At 43.8% G+C, this 20,283-nt stretch overlaps 1 protein-coding gene across 1 annotated transcript in view; it reads left to right on the top strand.

Moving 5' to 3' along the window:
• Positions 1-20,283, top strand: part of CSMD2 (CUB and Sushi multiple domains 2) — a 607,842-nt gene that overhangs the window by 295,617 nt on the left and 291,942 nt on the right. The window contains exons 21-22 of the mRNA XM_078683053.1: positions 8,075-8,277; positions 19,989-20,180. Coding sequence (XP_078539179.1) covers positions 8,075-8,277; positions 19,989-20,180 — 395 coding nt within the window. The remainder of the gene's footprint in view (positions 1-8,074; positions 8,278-19,988; positions 20,181-20,283) is intronic.

Raw genomic sequence — 20,283 nt, 5'->3', positions numbered from 1 at the left:
ATTGTGCAGTTTTCCATGAAATGTGGAAAATAATTAAGAAGTATGTTTTGGTATTAATACTATGAGTAGGAGTGACGTAAACAAGATGAACGTACTGGAGTTCATTCCTAAATTTTGACCATTCATTTAATGGCCTTTGCTGGGCCTTTCAGTCAGTTATTGGGCATCAGCTTTACAAGAAGTTAGTGATCTTCTACGTCTTCTCAAAGTCGAGTCTTTAGGCTTGAAGTCTTTATAGTAACATTTGTCTGGGGGACAGTAAAAATCTTTATTAGCATGAACAGCTTTCCTCTGTATAGAGAACATACTGCAGCACTAATATGGACAACGTTTTCTGCTTCCCATTATGAGGTCACTTGCTTTTCATGTCTGGCTTGACTTTGCATCTGTCTGCCTGACCTATCGCTACCAATTCTTTAAAATGTGTATAGAGTAGGCTTTTGCTCTGTTCAGATGAAAGTATCCGCTGTCACATCATACTATTGGCTGTTTTTTGTATCATTTTGCCAATAAGTGCATCCATTTTAACCCATGAGGAGCTATTTTACATCTGGAGAGTAAGCTCAGTCATCACACTGTTTTTCATATCTAATTTGTTATCTCCTGTATGAATTCCATACAGAGAACAATTCTTTCTTGCAATTGTTTTTCCCAAACCTTGGCAAAGCAAAAATGTTTTGCATTAAATTAATAATCAGCATTTGTGAATGCCTTTGTTTACAATAGTTATTACATTTAAGAGAGACCTCTTGACTTTGCCAATGCTTGTTTTATTTGTTCCTCCGTCCCCCAGCCTACATATTCAGTGCCAACCTAGTGGCTACTGGTGGTTCTAAGCTGCAGTGGGCCATGAATCTGCACTGGGAGTAGGGCAGAAACCTGCCATGTGAGAAGAAGCAGAAGGTGCAATTGAAACAGTACAGAGTGTCACAATAGGAGGAGAGTGGGATACTTAAGCGGTAGTGTGACCTGATGCTGCAGCAAGAGCAGGATCATCAAAATAAACATTATTTTCATGATACCTTTAATTTGTGTGCAATAAAAATAGTCAAAAATTGCATTTAGTTCTTTATACATCTGGTAGCAGATATTATTATGACATAGAGCCTCATTGGGATACAAGTAGTTCCCCTACTCGCTCACCTGAGAATGAGTGAGTTATTGTGCAGTTCATAGCAGATAGTTCTGAATGGCACTTAAAAGGATGAATTGAATAGATGTAGCCACGTTGTTTTTGGTCTAATGGAGGAGACAGAGAGGAGGATAGAGAACTGCATTGGTGGACAGGGAGAGCACCATCCAGACTGATGTGTAAATGTTCCATCTGATTAAGTACATTCCAGCATTGTCAGAGGCGGAGAAGGTGCCGGCGGTTTTAGCGACTAGTTGCCTTTGTGCTGTCCCTGGCGTAGCCAGAATATGCTGACGCCGCATGCCTTTATTGCTGAAATGCAATCTCTCTCAGTAGCTGCCACCTTATTGATAATGCAGATGCTGTCTCATACATGGGCTGCATTGGCAGGTCCATTTTTCAAAGTCTGATCCTGAGGTCGTGGCTGCAAAGGGCTATGCTTCTGTCTGTCAGTCATGGTTGAAACCGAGGGATTTACTTTCTGAGTTTTCAGCCACCACAGGCTGTGGGTGTCCCCCGTGCCCCGTTGGTGGGAGTAGTCGCTGAACGTCATTAGTGAAGCACTGTCCTTTGGAAAGGACGGTGACCTAAGTGATAGCGTGATCTAGTCCAATTGCTGACCTTGCAACACGGCGTCCTTGCTAATGCATCTTCATTGTTTCAGGTCTCCATTGTGAGCTCTTCAGTGACATTGTCAAATGAGCTTGTGCTATTATCTTCTCCTGGCTGAAAAAAAGCAGACTGATGTAGAAAGATCAGTCATCTGGACAGGCTCTTCCTCTTAATGGCCGCAAGGGCACCAACACGCCAGCGTGATATTAACAAGTAATCCCTGAAGGATGGGTTATCTTGCTGGTGGGAAGAGATGTCTCATAATTGGCATCCACCGAAGCCCAGTGTCCCTGCTCGTAAGGCCCGAAGGCGGAACCCCTTCCCAAGGGAATGTATATAAAAGACAGGGAATTCATACTATTTTAAATCCCTGCAGGGCATGGATCCTTACAGATTTTTAACTCAGAAGGATTGGCCATTTCGAATGCATGTTAGAACCCTGAGATTGTAAACTGTGATAGGAAAGGACTCCCACATCCTGTTATCCCTGACGGGCAACCACAGCCACATTGTGCAATTGCAGATGGGCAGAGACACCTACAGCAAATAATCTTTGAAGGCCGACAACGCCCTCACAGTCTATCTTCTGAATGGCACGGACTACCCCATGTGAAGGGCAATGATACCTCAGTATGCCACCCCTAAAGGAGTACGCATCATAGAAGAGGAAGGATGTCACCAGTATGTAAACCTTAGCGTGCCATGACTTCCCGTTCTCTAGCCCATGAAGGCTAGGACGCCTCAAGCATAGACAGCCAGGGAATCCCTGTGCAATCCCAAAGGAGGGCCCTTCTGGTAGTCTTCTAAAATCAAAGAGTCTTTTTAGCAAAGTCTCTGAAATTGAATTAGGCCCCCAGCGTGTAATACTCGAAGATCAAGCCCACCCTCAGCACGAAATCCATGAAGGGAATTCAGACCTTCAGCAGGTAATCGCTAAAGGGCAGCAATTCCTAAACCTAATAAATCTAGAGCGCCCAAGGATTCAAACTTTGATTTGCAATGATGCCCCGGTGTTGGAATTCAAATTGAAACACCGCCAGCATTTAATCTAAGAAGGCTAAGCGGGCCCATCCCATATAATCCCTGATAGGCAAGGATGCTCACTGGGTTAATCACTCGGATAGAAAGAGGACTCCATGGTGCAATCTCCAAATATCATAGATCTCACCAGAATGCAATGTCTGAAAGGGAACAATGGTCCCATCATGTAACTCCTAAAAGGTGAGCACTCTCCTTGCATGTTATCCTTCAAAGGTAATGAGGACCCATGTAACCCCTAACTACAAGGTAGCAACGCAGCATGATATCCTTGAGAGCGTGTTTAGCTGGTAGGGTAACATGCCCCAGGCATTTAATCTCTGAAGGTAAGGACTATCGAGCGTGTATTCCCTGAAGAATAGAGTCTTCCCTACCTAAGCATGACACGCTGGCATCAAGTGTACATACAAGTTTTTGTGACATGCTGCAATGTTTGTTATTGCTCTTTCTTGACAGCTTGAGGGGGCGGTAAGCGTACAAGAGTCCGCAGACCGAATCCTGATTTACTTGCAGCCACTTGATCAGGCGGAAGTAGTCCACCAAAATCAGTGGAACCTAGTAACACACGCGCTCTAACTTTGAAATTAAATAGCTGTGCCCTTTTGTCACAATTACACCTGGCTGCCGCTGAAATTACAGTTATATGTTACTGTAATTTCCTTTTCCTCTTACAAATTTCAAAAGTCATTACCATAATTGGAGTGGGGTTTGTTTTTAATGCAAAACAAGATGAGAATTGAGGAGAAAATAAGTGCAGAAAGTCCAAAGCACCTATCATAATATGTAACATTATAATTATAAAAACCATAGGTTCAGGCTAGACGGAGTCCTCTGTCTACTAAGGAAATCCGTCTGTCCTTGACCAACATTTCTTTCTACCCCAATCCAGTACTTAGACACCACCCTCAAAAAGCAGCATTTTTTATCAACTAATATTGTAGTCAAACACATTTTTTGGTAGCAGTGGCAAACATTTGGTGCAGGACAGGGTGTAAATAGAATGCCTATACCAAGCATTTAAAATGTATCTTCGACTGGACCCTTAGGACATTTTTCTTGAAAGTTATATTAACCTGCCAGTATTTTCTTTCTTATCACTGTTTTCAGTGACCTGATTCCGCTAGCTTGATGTTTTAATGTATAACATTGATTACAACTTAAACCTCATTATCCATAGGTGACCCTATCATAGTCTCTACTCGAGTGGTGTCGAGAACCCCCAGTTTGAGGAAAACCTTCCCTAAAATCTTCTACCCAGCTCCACAAAGCAGTGAATTGTTCATGGGCATTTCACCCAAGAATCATGGCATGAGATGCTACTATGCACATTTTCACAGAGGGTTCCCTTCTTGTTCCACCTACCATCAACCTGTTAAACATGAATTATCTGCCTACCATTCCACATATTCCTGACTTAAATCAAGTCCCACAGTGAATGTGTCATTTCTTTGGAGTGTTGTCATTCTGTCATCTGGCATCAAGGACATTTTCCAGTGTCAAAAAATATTATACACTTTTATAAATAAGAGGGGAACGATTTAGATGGATGCAGAGCTCGCTATGGGGCAGATATTTCATTTTTTATTAATATACAGTTGCAAGTTGCCATAATCTTGTGCTTCACAGTCCTAACGCACAAGCATTAGCAAAACCAATTGGTCAGGTATTGGCTGCCAGTCTTTTGGCTTCGTCTGTGAGTGCTTGCTTTGTTTTATCAGGTGTTTTTGCAAAACATTATTTCTGGGGAAGTTGTCAGGACCTCGTCAATCTAAAAAAACATTGGCTAAAATTAGAAATACTTTTCAGTCTCAAAAAGGACAAATTGCCATACATTTTGTGCTCCTTGTGAACGGAGACATATTTTTCAATAACAGAGAAGTTAGCCAATGTCTGCAGTGGGCTGGCTCGCTGCCCCATGCCAATATGGGCAGAAGAAAAATATGTTTGACACAGGAGGAGGTAAAAACAAATTATTCCCTTGGTTGTACCTACTTCCCAATCTTGACATGTTCCTTCTTTATTTGGGTGTGAGACTCTAAATCAATAGGATTCCACGCACACCGTCATCAATCATACCACTACAAGGATACTTGGCTAGGAGCAAAACCCCAAAAGGCACTTACAGTCTTAAAAGGCTCTAACAGGTAAGTATATTTGACACATAATTTTAGTAAAACGAGACGGTCTGGCCTGACGTCAGGCCTAAAAAGAGGGTGTAAAAGCAAAATGCAGGAAAATTAGGTGAACTACAAATGGAAAGTAAAGTGCAGTAGTTGAATCAAATCACAAGATTGCTTAAATAATTTTTATAATCTGCTTTCTTAAAGCTTCTGAAATTCTTCATTTTGCTTATAAATAGTTATTTTGGAAGTTTATACTGATAACCTAAAGGGCATCTCAAAAAGAAGACCAAACGGGGGTAAAGTTAACCAACACAACAGAAGGTATTCCCCCATTTCCTAGATATCATCGCAATAATCATAATCTAAGTACTTCGATTCAGTTATATTTAAAAATGAGTTAATTGAACTCTGGAATATTCATATTACTTATAGTATGTTACAACCTCAACACTTCCTGCCATGCCATACATTTCATCCAATTCAGCAATTCCTGCAAATGTTTCATCCGTCATACTTTTATCTACAGTCACATTACATCAAAGGTCTTGAAACGTTTTTACTCTGAGCCCCCCTACCCAAAATGCTTTGAAGTTGGTTCCCCCGCTAAAACTTAATGGAAAAGCTTGGAGGGGTTGGGGTGTGTTAGTAGGGGCAGGGATAAGCACAGCTGGGGTATATGAGATCATTTCAGGTGCACTTTTTCAGTATATCATAAGACACACTAAATGTGAGATTTATAAGTGAGAAAATACATTTAAAAAAACCTGAAATACACAAAAAACACTCATCCCATTATCTTGGGTTTTCTGAAACCCTCAAACTCCTAGGCCCCAATGCGACTGCGCCTTCTGCAAAAATGATAGCTGCAGGCATGTCTTGCCGTCTAACCCATCTGTCTTCTGTCACCCCTTCCCCATCAAGCCTGGCTCCAACTCCACTCTTGAAACTGACTATATCGTTTTCAGAAGAAATAAGCTCTCAAGTGTTACCTGCTATTTGCAGCAAGGGTGCCCTCGGCACTAATGCTATCCACCATGCCTCAGTTGTAAAGTAAGACATTATAATTGCGATGCAGTGGGCTTTTCACACCCCTGGACGCCAGAGCCACTGCTCCTTACTCACTAATGAGAGATAATGCCTGGTGCCCTTTGTTAAACCACCCGTCCTCCATTCTGACATCAAATTGTTTCTCCTCTGCTTTGATGTTCTCCTCTCTTGGGCCAATGGTTCAATGAAAGTCCATGAAAGTCCATACGAAAGTCCTTGATCTTTTGCCACCCAATGCCAGGAAAACCATAGTACTTGCAGTGATAACCTCCCAAAATAGACTACAGGAATGTACCATATCTTGGCGCTACAAAAAAAGGACTATCCAAACTACAGAGGGTGAAGAATGCAGTGGCTCGACTGTTACTTAACCTCCCGAGAAGAGCTAACACGAAGAAAGCCTTGACAGTACTGCACTGGCCAGTGGAAAAGAGAGTCGTGTTTAAGGCAATGTACCATTGTCATCGTATTCTATCAAAGAGGGGCCCAAGGTACCTTCAACCACTGCTAACTCAGTACACTCCAAGGCAGAGTTTAAGATCTATGGGGAAGGCCCTGGTGACTGTACCGAAAATATTTAGAGCAAGAATGGGGGCACGCTCCTTCAGATACCTCGCAGCAAAAACGTGGAACACCCTACCGATGGTCCTAAGAACAGAACCATGCGAAAGTAGATTCCGAAAACAGCTAAAGACCTGGTTGTTCGTAAAAACACAATATAGGTAATATCTTGGATAGTCTGTGCAACTCGGTGTGACATGTAGATTGCAGGCACATCTTTTCAGAGTGCCTGTCTCAGCGCGGGGACACATCATTGGTGTAAACATGCGCTCTATACATGGATAAATAAATGAATAAATGACCAAAGCAACACTGACACTGCAAGGGGGCACTGAGCTCTAATACAAGTAAGGAATGATGGAAAAACAGCCATAACAGAGGTTTAGTAGCGTCCTCACACCCCTTGGCCCCGATGCCACTGTACCTAGAGTACCAATAATACCTACTACTCTGCCCACACTACAGGGCCATCACTCTTAGGACTGAAGTCCAAAGCAGGCGGTCTACGCCTTTGTGTCAAAAAGGTGAAATGCTGCACATCTGCCCCCCGTCCCCCTGGGACCTGTTCCCTGTGCAGCAAGGGGGACTTGGGCCCCAATGCTAATAATTGAAATGGCTGCCCACCGTCATTTTTGCTAGTAACATTTCCTTAATTGGGGTACAGTGCTCCATCACATTAGTGCGCCGATGCTAATGCACCTGCTAATACTAATGGTAGTAATGGCCCTTTAAAAAAATGAGTCTGTATTTCTCCAAACCTTCTTCAGGGTACCTCTCTGAGGGAGTGCAGATGCTGTTTCTGTAAATTAAACATTCTGGGCCCTTTCTATGAGGACCCAGGGGTCGGGTGATCTGGACTCTGACAAGGACCCTTTTGGCCTCCTCCCAGCCACCCCCTTGACTCAGCAGAGAGGACATCTGAATGTAATCAGAGGTCGAAGTTGGGCAGTTGTATGGAGCCCAAGGTGTATTTAATTTTGCAAAAACAATTCCCATACATTTTATTAAAAATAATAAGAATCCCTGAATTGTTAATTGGGCACTGGAATACTTGGAGAGTGCTGACGGGAGGAACGGGGGTGGGGTCCTCTAAAGTGCTGTAATTGTAGGAGTCACTTGAAGCATCCAAATGACAAACATAGAGAGAGATAATGTAAGCATGCAATTCCATCACTTACTGCCATGCCAGTCACTCAGTGGCATAATGCCAAATGATGGTCCCTCCTTCAAAATGTAATGAGGGGGCCATGGGTTTTCCATATATCACAATTATTCATTGGCCATGGGCTAAATTCGGGCCCCTATGAAGGGTTAAGGGCCCCCCTGAATGGTTGCCCCCGCGTCACAGGGTTGCAGGGGCTTGCATTTCACCCATGTGATCACTTTCTGCATTGGCATTACTTCCTGCTATGCCACCACTTTCTGACCTGCAATCACTTTTCGTTGTGCTCTTTTTCTCATAAAGGAAACTATTTTGGAATGTCGCTGACTCAACGACCTCGTTTTAAGTGGCTTGCTCTACAGTGTAATTTCAATATGAACTTTTATTCTCCTTTCCCAGGCTTCACTTCATAGTTTTCCACACGGAAGAGGTTCATGATGTTCTGAGAATTTGGGATGGAGCGATGGACACTGGGATTCTGCTGCGGGAAATCAGTGGATCCAATTTACCGAACGACATCCATAGCACCTTCAATTCTGTCACCATGCAGTTCAGTACAGACTTCTTTACCAGCAAGCAGGGCTTTGCCATCCACTTCTCTGGTATGATTTCAAGTGAATTGCCTTTTTTTTTCTCTGAGTCCTGGTCTCTTGCTCTGGACTGAAAATGTGTATTTATTTAATGCGTTCAGCTGTTTCTAACGTTGGGTTGATTCCGTATTGGATAGTCACATTGCTGATGGCGTCACAGATGTATCAATATTGCTCATAATTATTTTTTGTAGGATGTATCTTTTCTGATTACTAAAACATTAATTAACAGGTTTCTAAATATCAATGATGTTCCTTCACGTCATATGATGATGGACCTAGCTTGTATTAGGAGTGACATCACTTTCTTGCTCCTGTCAGTCTAGTTCTACATTTTTGGCGTCCATTGTTTCTTACTTCTGCCATCTTTAAACATTATTTCTGAGTCGACTGTCTCCATAAAACAAACAAAAAAGAACAAATCTAAAAAAAAAACATGTTCACTAGTATATTCGATTAACATACTTCTCAATGTTACAATTGTGTTAAATCCACCATTGCAAAGTCATGTCTCAGGGATAAGACCAAATGTCCATTGAATATCACCATGGGGTACAAGTTTACCCTTGTTATGTAAATGCAGAGCTCTTATTGGAAAGTCTGTTTCTTAGAGAGGCACAAGAGAGCTGCTTTTTAGGGGGCCAGAGAGAGGTGCTAGGGGCAGCCCCTGAGTCTTTGGATGTCAAAAATAAAGACCATCTTACTGGGCCTGAATATTTTCAAGAATGACACTTAGGGGTGAGAGGACGCGAACGGGGTTGGGAGGGTGAGGAGGAGGGAACAGTTTGCACAATCATTTCTGTTCAGTCCTCATAAAGGGACAAAAATGACTGTCCCTTTCATATTTTGGAAACGTCGTATATCTCAGCGCTCTGCACAGACACCGTGTCATGCAGTACTGTCAGCCCTAAGCCCAAAGTGAGTAATTCTCACTCACCCCCCCCCCCCCCCCCAAATAATAGCTGATGACGTGGTGAGCATGGCAGCCCCTAATTATGGCCCTTTATTTGAAGGTGTATTCTGGTATGAATGCATGATGAATTCACAAGTTGGAAACAGAAAACACTCATAACCATCATTTAAATAGACCGTGCTCTTGTTGCACACACCAAGCTCAGCATCTGCTCATATCACCCAAGCTCCACAGTGTGAAAGTGAGCTAGGCTAATGTGCAACTAATATTCCCTCGATTTTAGCTGTGTATCACGCACTGTTGTATTGTAGCATTTATATAATTTAGTACCAAAACAAAACACATAATAGTGGTAAAGCAGCACACATAAATTAAAATGTTTCGAATAAATAACACTGCCCTTTAAAAATGCACTCTTCAAAGGTAATCATTTGAGCTTTTGTTTAGTAGACCCATCCTGGTTTACAATGATTTTTTTCCAATTCTGATCATGTAAATTTGGGGATAGGTGGAGGAATGTGGGTTTAGTTGTGAAGTGCTGAACTTATGTAATGTATGTAACTCATTATAATGGATGGACACTCATCTATGTTATCTATGTATGTGTCTGTCTTTGGTACTCCAGTGCTATTTTTAATTTAATTGGATTTATGAAGGTAATTTTCCCTACCTAAAATGTAGGAACTCAAAAAAGAATTATAGCAACCGCCCTCCACCACCATATCCGTTTAGCCCCCGAAATATCCACTGGGAAAGAGGAGCCACCTTTGAAATTCAGATTGCTCCATGATGAAGGGTCCTCTTCTGTCTCCCCGGCTCTTCTGTCATGGAGATGAGGCCTTCAGATTGGGGCGCTCTGTTGAGCCTTTCCCGCGCCTGCCCTTCCTGTCCCTTTCCCGCCTAGCGGAGGAACATTGATATCAAACTCGCCCAATCTGATTACATTCACGCCGTCTAAAACGAGCAGGGGGACGAAACAAAATGAATTATCTCGGTTTTAGAAGAGATTCAATTTGTATTCCACTGGAGCCTTTTTGGTGCCTCCTTTCTCATAACGGCAGGAATGCAATCAAAAAGATTTCAATGTGTCAGCAGCTAGAGAAGAGATAATCCTGTTTCGCTCCCCCCATCCCTTCAGTGGCTAAAAATGCATTCCATTTACTGATCTCTTGAGCTGCATTCCCAAAATGGCTGAGATAACTCAGCCTTTTGAATTTCTGGGCCTGTAATGTGGCATTGGAATTGAAAGTATGCAGCTGTGAACGTCATTTCCTCCTCTTGGGATGCTATTTTAAGACATTTGTTTGTTAGCAAAATTCCAAAATGTATTGAGATCAGTCCGCGTTATGTTGCTTCACAGCACTTGCATTAATGCTAGAGATAGCTCTGCGTTGCCAGAGTCACGAGCCGGCAGCCTGCATGCATATCTCAGAGCGCGCTGCGTAGAGAGCCGTGTATCTTTCCGGGCAGCTGTACAATCTGGCTTGGCCTTGTAAGTGTTGTATATCCTCAGTGCACGCTGTCCTGTCTGTCAGGGTCTTGTAAAATCTTGTGTATCCTCAGGGGCAGCTCCACAGTCGGTCATGACCCTATAAGTGCTGTGTTTCCTTGAGGGCACCTGTACCGTCTTTGGTGGCACTGTAACAGCTGTATATCCTATGGGGTAGCTATACGATCTATTGCAGCTCAGTAATAATTTTGTATACACTGGGGGAGGTTTACTCTCTCCCTTGGCCATAATAGTACTGTATACCTTCCTCAGTAGTTCTCCCATTGTAGCCCTTTAAGGGAAATGTGCCTTCGAGGGTAGGTAGCTCTGCTATCACGTCCTTCTAAGAAATGTACCTTCAGGGGTAGTTTCAGAGGGCAACTGGACTGCCTCGTGGTTCTATCATTGCTGTGTATCTTCAAGGGTAGCTCCCCTATCTGCCAAGGACCCTCAAGAGCCATGCGCCCTCATGGGCAGACCTGCTGTCGTTCACTGCGCTGTAAGAGCCATGTATTCATAAGGATAGCTCATTCCTGAGGAGTAGTTCCGATGTCTCAGAAGAGTGAACCTGTACTCCTGTGTGATATGTGTGTGTGTTCCCAGTATGGCCAGGTCTCTTAACTGGCTTTGAGCTCTTCTGCCTATAAGGGACTGTAACATCTGTGTATCCTCAGGGACAGTCTGCTGTCTCAGAAGGATGAGCCTAGGATGCCAACTCAATACATTTAAAGGTACACATTGAGGCCTGGCATGATCTTTGAACTATTGTGTCTCACAGGCTTAGGTCTGCTCAGGTTATGATTTGAGAGTGCACGCGGGTAGACAGCGTCTACCACTGTTTTCACAGGATGGGTGCCATCTACCATGCCAAGAATTTATCACCCACAGAAATATGCTGAACTGGTTCCTGTTTCATTTTCAGACACCGGGACACATTCAGCAGCGTCTACACATTGTCTGCTTTTATTTGGAGGAGGAGCGTGCAGACAGGGAAGGGATTGATCAGGCTCTAGCAGGGCCCATAATAAAGTCCAAAGTTAGGAGGCTATCAGGCCTCCTTTTATTGGAGTATCCTGGCTGAGAGCTATCTGGAGCTTCACCCCTGAATGCAAACACAATGGTGGGGACACAAAGGCACACAGCTTGTTAGTACTTCAGAAAGTGCTTAAGGGAGACATGCTTTTGACTTTATTCAGGCCCCGATATAAGAGATAAGCATGCACAATAAGAATGTCAGATGTGCTGAGTTGTGGTTAAATTTACGCAAATAGCAATTTAAATGCCACATTTTTTTGTGCTACTGATCTAAATACATGGTGTAAGAGCGCTTTACATCACACATACACATAATACATTGACAATAAATCACACAAGTGTGTAAATCAATATACAGGCTGTGTTACATAAAACAGTGAGGGTTACATGGTATAGTAATCACATGTCCTTCATAACTCAATGTGTCTATATTAGAAAGATTGAAACGTATTAGCAGCAAGTAACAAAAGGATGTCGGTGTTAATAGCTGTAACCTACTTACCTAGCTGCATAAAATAAAAAATCTTCCAACTGCATATTACATGATGTGCTTTGACGGAGATATAATAATCCTCTATGCTACTTTGAATTAAAACTGGTACTAGATAAAACAGAGATCTCTCCAGCAAATCCGTTAACCACAGGTGTTATCTTTCCATTATTATTATTCCCTGAGCTTTTCTGGGCACACACATATCTCTACAGCCAGTGCCTTACAAACCAAGATATTTTAAAATGCATAATTTGCAAACAATTGAGCAAAATAGATTTAATTACATGTTTTTTACTTGTTGCCAGTTTCTTTGTGAGTTAAAAAAAATGTTTATGTTAAGATCTAGATTTTGCGTTGGGGTTGCATTACTTTTTTGGCACAACCCTGACGCAAAATCTCATTTGTTAACTTTCATAATATGCTCAAATGTACTCATGATAGACCTGCTAAACATATGTGGGAGGTCTTAAGATCTGATGTCACTTCTTGTGATGTCACTTCCTGTGAGGTCATGGTTTGTGATGCCCTTTTCCTGTGATGTCACATCCTGCAACACCACATGCGATGTCACACGCCAGAATGTCACATGCTGTGAGGTCATGCACCATGATGTCACTTGCATACTGGCTATCTTGTTTAGCAACCCTCTTCTTTATTTAGGACCTATGCTCTGGGTCTGCTGTCTTAGATGTATGAACCTGTAGTACAGTTTACATAAATTTGAACACAAGCTCCCGTTTTGGTTCTGGCAGTCCTTTCTCTGAGTGGCTCTCATGTCTTAGAAGCATAAAGGCTTAAGGCCCTGTACAATTCCGAGAGTAACATCCCCATGCCACTCAGATAAAACTGTTGCTGAAACCGAAGTCTCTGTTACTCTCTCCATAGGTTTGAGTACAGGTTCCACTGTTTCTTATCACTGTGTATGTGTATGCCTGGGAAGCCCTCCACTGTCATAGCAGCATATCAAAATCTCTGGAGTATACTTCTGTCTGTTACGGTGTTGCATGAGTAGTAATGTTCGTTGAGACACCAGTGCTTTGTCCGAACAAGCACGAAGGTATTGTGTAATTTATATATGAAAGATACCTTTGGCTAGTTTCTCCTGTTCTAAAAGTGACATATTCTCTGCACCACCTGGGAAGCATTGTCTTCTAAGATACCTATGCATCAGAAAGCTATCACCCATGGCGGGTTTAGCTCCTAAAAGCGTGGAATCGCAGTGCAGTCACATAGTCAGTGTGTCTTGGGCCCGAGTGGAAGGATGGCAATGGGCCCCCATGCCCCTGTTTGAACAGTGAAATATAGCAGAAGTCACGGTTCACTGGCTCCTTTAGGACTCTTGGCCCCGGTGCCACTTCACCTACTGAACCAATAGAAGCTACATCCCTGTGAAATCACTGCAAATCTGAGTGACGAATATTAAGAGCATTGCAATTGTGGCAGGCAATAGAAAGGATAGTTAGAAGGGTGTAAGTGGAAATTCCTCAAATACACGAGTGTGTGTGTCTTGTATTCTCCACTGTTGATTCTGAGCTGAAATCTCATCCCACCCGTTCCCTGCTTTAGGTATGATTCTTGCATATATGACTCATTGGAGGAATAACTGTGATTGTTTCCAAATGTGTTGGGCAACCCTATGAATGGTCTTGCCTAACTGTGGGATGCATTATTTTTGCCAGTCAGGTATGGATAGGAATACTTGAAATCTGGAATTCCCAGAAATTCTGGTTTTCAAATGTCAGTCGAGGCTGGGGCAGTTACGTATCAGCCATATGTCCAAACTCTGCATGTCAATCGGATGCCGTGACCTATTAGGAATTCCCACTGATGTCCATCTCTGTCTCCGGGGCATCAATCCATGCTGACTGAGGAAATAGAAAAAAAGTGAAGGGCGAAAGGAAACATTGGCGCTTTTTCCCATTGTCTAAAATGTATTTGCTATTTAGAGCAACGAATACTGACTGCCTTTTATCCCCTGGGCGCGAGAGTGGATATCCGGAAAGGTCAGTCTGTTTACCCTGTCTATACACTGAGCCCCGGCTACGCTCAGCAGCCATTGCTGCTGTCGGCTGTGTCAGTGTACTTAACAACCTATGTTTGACACGGGATCATACAAAATGCCATGCAGGATTAGCAACTGCCCAGGTTTTAGTAAGTAAACAGCAACTTGCAAGGCTGTATATCAACCTGCTTGTTGGAGCACTTTTGATCCGGCTGTTGCCAGAAGCTACTTCACGCTGCCCTAACAATTTCCCTCTCAGAAGCAAAAAGTCAATTTTTTGGGCAGCTTCACCTGGGGCAAGGAACAAGGGAAAGGATTGAACGAAATAGAGTGACTGTTTGCCACTTTGGAGGTGGTGGCTGCAATGTCTCGCTGCATGGGCGAAGACCACAGGGAGCAGAGTTTTTGCCAGCAGGCTTTCCTACTGCCAAGAATGAATGAACAAATAAAGGCTCTTCTGCAGTGCACATAGGTGCATCTTGAATGTCCAAGAATTCGTTTTAAAAACTGCTGTGGCGGCTCCTCCAGAATGGCGGATGAGCATCGCCCCACTGCTTTTAAGCAGTGCGAAGAAGAAGCAATAAATGATAATAACTGTAAGTTAACATCATTTAATGCTTCCTGCTGCTTATGCGGGCAGATGGCGGGTGGGCGGGTCTGCTCTGCCCTCGGAGCAGGGCAGGAGTAGTTTGCCCACTCCTTAATGCGCAATAACTGTTGGTCTGCCCTCTCGAGCCTCCCAGATGAGTCATGCGCACTTTCCACATTCTCCATGCAGGCTGCATTACAGCCTGCATGGAGAACAAGCCCAGGCTCCCATTCCCTGATTGAGCGTCCAACCAGGATGCAATCACAACGTTGCATTGCAGTGTTGTGTCTGGTCAGGAGAGCCTGGGTGCCTACCAATCACACGCTACATTGCAGCATTGACATTGGTCAGTGGGGCCTGGCTGTGCTTTCGTCTGAGATGGAGAAGAGCAAGAGTGGAGACGCGGGACCCGCCGCAAAAGTAAGTTTATTTGATTTTTTTGTAATGTATTTTTTTTCCTAAATATGTTGTGACCCCACCTGCGACCCGCGACCCACCTGCCCTGCCACCCCCAAGCCATGTCAGCCCCGCCGTTGTAAACCCGACAAACAGTCTACACGAACTAGAAAAGATCAGCATCTCAATTTTCTTACCTTCAGGTCAAGAGCTGAAGAGATTTGGTCAAAGAAACACCCAGTACACATACACTCCTCAAACCATCTGCCTTGCACCCCTTCCCTGTGTTCTTGCTAAGCTTTTGAACTTTTTTTGGGCCAGTATCGCACAATGATACATTTTGGAATAGTCTGGAGTACAATTACATTTGCCTAAATTAACTTCTCTTATTTGCGGCTTTTTACAGCAACATAACTGATGTATGGGGCGGTGCACAAAAAATACCTTTACTTATTATTCGTAACATTCACAATGATAATTATGTCAGAAAACAAATTGATGGAAAAAACCTCCTGGGAGCCTAGACTGGTATTAGTATGATTGTTTATTTTAAGGTCTCAGGTGGGCCTAATATACCATTCAGTGCTCATTATAGATGGTCCCAGAATTTATTGTGCCACAAACTGAAAGAAATTACATGAACTATTGCAGAATTGGCAATTAGTTGTTCTCCATGGACCAGGGCTCCATTGGGATGTAAGGTAAAATCTTCACAGAGTTCTGTGTGAAATAATAGCTCTTGACTGCTATGTTGGTGGGAAATCCCAGAGTGGTCTTTGTAGTTGCTTGTTCCCAGAGACTTTCACATTGTTGACTCGGCACCACAAGAGTCCAAGAAATGAGTAAGAGGGTGAAATGTGTAACCCTGGCCCTTGATCTGATACTCAAACATAATGGTCTCATTCTTGGTCATTTTCCGTTGGAGGCAACCACATTTGCTCCACACCAATATGTCCAAAATGTATTCTCTGACAGCGTTGTACAGTTAATAGCCATGTCCACCCTCAGGTTGGCAGATGAAACATCTGTGACTGAACATGCTGGTTCAGCTGCAGCATTAATCATCCTCAGCAGGGGCAGTAATCGTTAATTTCTCTCCACAACACAGATTTGAAGACTGTCTGCAGTTATTATGTTTGGTGTGTTTAACACCATACTTATATCTAGGTGAGGGTCAAGTGCTTACATTGGTTGTATGTCACAATCTCAATAAATAAAAAGTCGTGCTACTAAAACATCCTAGCCAGAGCATGGACTACCAGAATATTGTAAAGGTAACCATATAGAGGTATGTGTAGGTTTACTATTCTTAACTCTACAAACCTTTAAGATTTATATGTTGTCACTTTACATATAAGTGATGTGAAATATATTCAATCTATATTTACCAATATATACTTAACGTCAAAATATATTTATAGTTAATATTCTGTGTAGGATATTTTTGTACTACAATATTTAAAAGTTGATAGTCTAGTAGTATACATTGTAGGCTAAAACGAACAGGAAATGGCTGCTAGCAACTTTCAACTTTTTCATGAACTAGTATTAGTTATACATACTATTATTAATAATATTGCTTATTAGTTTATTTTTACTTGGTATATTTTCATTTGAAGAGAGTTTCCTTCCTTTTTATAAATCAATAAACAATTAAATAAATAAATACAATGGTGCATGGCTCCTCCTTGTGTCACCAATTCTCAATTTTTTCCCTTTTGGTATATTTTTACTCATCCGAAAACGTGGCACCATATGGATTGCTGGGCCTTCTCTGATTACCCCCACTTTGTGGTGCACACACACATAGATTTGTGCTGCCCCTGTGTCTAAGCTGGTTGTCCTTATTAAAATTCTAATTTGCCCGTGTCTCTCACACACCCTCACCCATCACATTGCCGGCTCTACGTACCATAACAAGATACCAGTACCTCGGAGGTTATCTCAGATGACATGAGAACACTTCTCATATAGATTCAAAACAAAAACAACCCCCTCCCCACCACACATGAGCTTGCTTTCTGTGTGGGTGAGCACTTCAGCGTCCCACATTGGGGTAATAAGTGCTATGCAAGTGCTGCAAGACAACACAATTAGTATTATTGTTAGTTCGTTTTTTTCTCCCAGTTCCTCCTGCTGTTTATCCAACTGCGTCTTCCTTTCCTTACACCACCTATTTCACCTCCCTTCCACCCCTTCTCCATTTATTTGTATAATTTTCATCTTCTCAAAATTGTCAAGCTGCCCATTAAACAAATTTTGATTTGTGCAAAAGTGAATCTTGTTCAGCTCAAAGTTGAGATTATTAGTGTGTAGGGAATCCCACTGTGACAAATACACAGATAATGCATGGGGTCCATATGGCAAGGGTTACTTCACGGACCTCGCGCTGGCCATTGAGCCCAACTGATAGGAGTATGTGTCACACGATCTGTTGTAGACTCTGACCATGTCACCAGTTGCTCGCAGGGAGCATGACCGCATGGATGATGCTTCGGGTACGCACATGCGATGTTTCTTAATGTGGTATGTGAAAGCGCGCTCTGGAACCAGTAAGAAGGGATATCTAGCTATACTGCAACTAAACTAGACTGCTTCTGTGTCATCAGTAAAGTGATATTTCGGCATGGACAGCTTATTTAGGTGCAGCTTTTATAGGGACCCTCCAGCAGCCACGGCCCGTGAAGGGAGTTTCAGTGGGGCGGAGAGGCGGGCGGGGAAGGGGCAGGGTGGGGGGTGCTAAAAACCAGAGTATGGATAATTGAAGGTAAGTAAACAATTAAATTAATAAAACGAATTTCGTAGCGCACCCTACATCGCATTTTGCGATACAGGGCGCGCTACGAAATTCGTTTTATTTATTAAATTGTTTACTTACCTTCAATTATCCATACTCAGGTTTTTAGCACCCCCCACCCTGCCCCTCCCCCGCCCCGCCTCTCCGCCCCACTGAAACTCCCTCCACGGGCCATGGCTGCCCTCCAGAGAGACAGAGGAGAGCGCTGTGAGCAGACTCCGGGTACAAGAGAACGTTCTCATCAGGGCATAGTCCTTTGGGAGTTGTCATCACTGGGGGGTTCAGAGATCTCTGTCAGCAGTACAGCAGATATGGGACCGTATTACATAAGGTGCCCCGGGGTTACAGCGAGTGTTTGCGCCCACTTTGCGTGCCCCCGTGGCACTTTGGTATTATAGAAGGGGGTGCAGGCGCATGTGCATCCCCTTCTATAATACTGATAGTGCTGGCACACCTAATGGGCCAGTGATACCTTCAGAGGGTGTTCCCTCATTTGCATAAGGTCGTGCCCTATGCAAATGAGGGAATTCCTTTGACTCTGCACCCGTGCAATTTTACAGACGCAGGCGCAGAGTCAAAGAAGCCCACAGGAGGCGCACTGACTGCGCTATTGAAAATGTGGCACATTGTCAGTGCCCCCCCTGAGAGCAGCCCTCTGCAGGGGCTAAAGGGAGTCCAATGGCCCCCCAGACATCCCCTTGCTGGCGGGTGCAGTCAGTGAATGCACCCGCCTGCAAGGGGATCTCTAATCCCCTTTTAAAGTGCAGGCGGGTGCAGCCAGCACAGTGAAAACATGGAGCAGCTGCTCCATGTTTTCACATAAATGCTCTGCCCCCATGGCACCGCGAGTTTGCACCTGCCCTGGGGGCAGCGCATTCACCATAATAGGGCACAGTATCATTGTTTGCGCCCGGCGCACCTTTTAAAAGGTGCGCCGGGCGCAAACAATGATGATGTGTAATACGGTTCCAGACTGCAACAAATAGTCAAGTGGTCCCCTTTTAGCGATGGGTTTCGTGTGGCGTATTAAAAGAGATATTCCATTACTCCTTTGTCTGACAGTTACCTCTTTGTACACCACTTTTAACTCCTATTTTCTTCCTTCCCTCCTTACCTCCTTCTGCTCCCACAATTGGCCTGAACTTACTTTCTTCTGCTCCAACTCTAGATGTCCTCTTACGTCCTTTGGCTCTCATCTGTAATCCTGTTAAATCTTTTCGCACCCCTGACCTCCTTTTAAATATTTGTGATCCGACCTTGCCATCCAATTACATCGCTCTCCTACCACGCTCACTAACCAGAACCTCTTTCTTAACGCCCATATCTGGCTACCTATTGCGCCCCTCTGCTTTCTCCATCGCTCTTGACTTTCTGTAACCAGCTGCTTTAGTCTGACTCACTTTCTGTTCCTCTCACTGCTGGCCTCCGCTTGCTTCTCTCACTTCCACCATTGGGCTTTATTTGATCTATATTGCTGCAACGTTGGCCGTTACCTGCTCCGCTGTAACCTCTTTATGCACAAGCCGTCGGTCGCCCTCTGCTTCGAGCCCTGGCTTGCATTACACACCGCCACCTGCTCCCTGTTACCATATGCTGCCCCTTTCCTTTGCTTCCTTGTGGTCACTGGGCCAAGGACAGATCTCTGCAGTAGATGTGTTAGTCCACTGTGCCAAGCTCTGTTTTTGCTTCCTCTCCTAAGCTACAGCTGTTCACCTTTTCCAACAACACTTCACGCCATGTTACTTTCTTTTGTTCCGAACCTGTACTCCCTTGCTTCCTACCTAGACTCCTTCCTGCCTATGATCCTTGCACAGCCTCTCCCTTTATCCTATTTCATGTGATTCTGATGGAAAGTCTGTCTGTGTTTGGCCAACGCGCTATAGAAAGCAGTGTCCACAAGCTCCTGGTGTGTATGCCCCCCTGGTCCTGTGTTCGCTAAGATACTAGTGAGCAGAGTGGATATTACCAATTGCAGTCACTCATCATTTAACTTGTTTTACTTTACTCAGTTTCCACAGCCACCTCCTGCAACGACCCCGGAACCCCCCCAAACGGCACCAGGAGTGGTGGTAGCAGGGACGCGGGTGATTCCATCGTCTTTCAGTGCGATCCAGGGTATATCCTTGAAGGAGAAGCCAAAATCAGTTGTGTGCAGATCGAAGACCGCTTCTTCTGGGATCCAGACCCACCAACATGCACAGGTGAGCTTGGGCAGTGGTACATTCAGGTAATCAGCACGCCACGCATCCGGAAAGTGCCAAAGTGCAAATGTCACCAAGCAGCTTTCAGCCAGACATGATCCTG

Source organism: Lissotriton helveticus, chromosome 3_1, assembly GCF_964261635.1.
Source record: "Lissotriton helveticus chromosome 3_1, aLisHel1.1, whole genome shotgun sequence".
Lineage (NCBI taxonomy): Eukaryota > Metazoa > Chordata > Amphibia > Caudata > Salamandridae > Lissotriton > Lissotriton helveticus.
The sequence above is the reverse complement of the archived record's forward strand: the minus strand, read 5'-3'. Positions and strand labels throughout refer to the sequence as shown.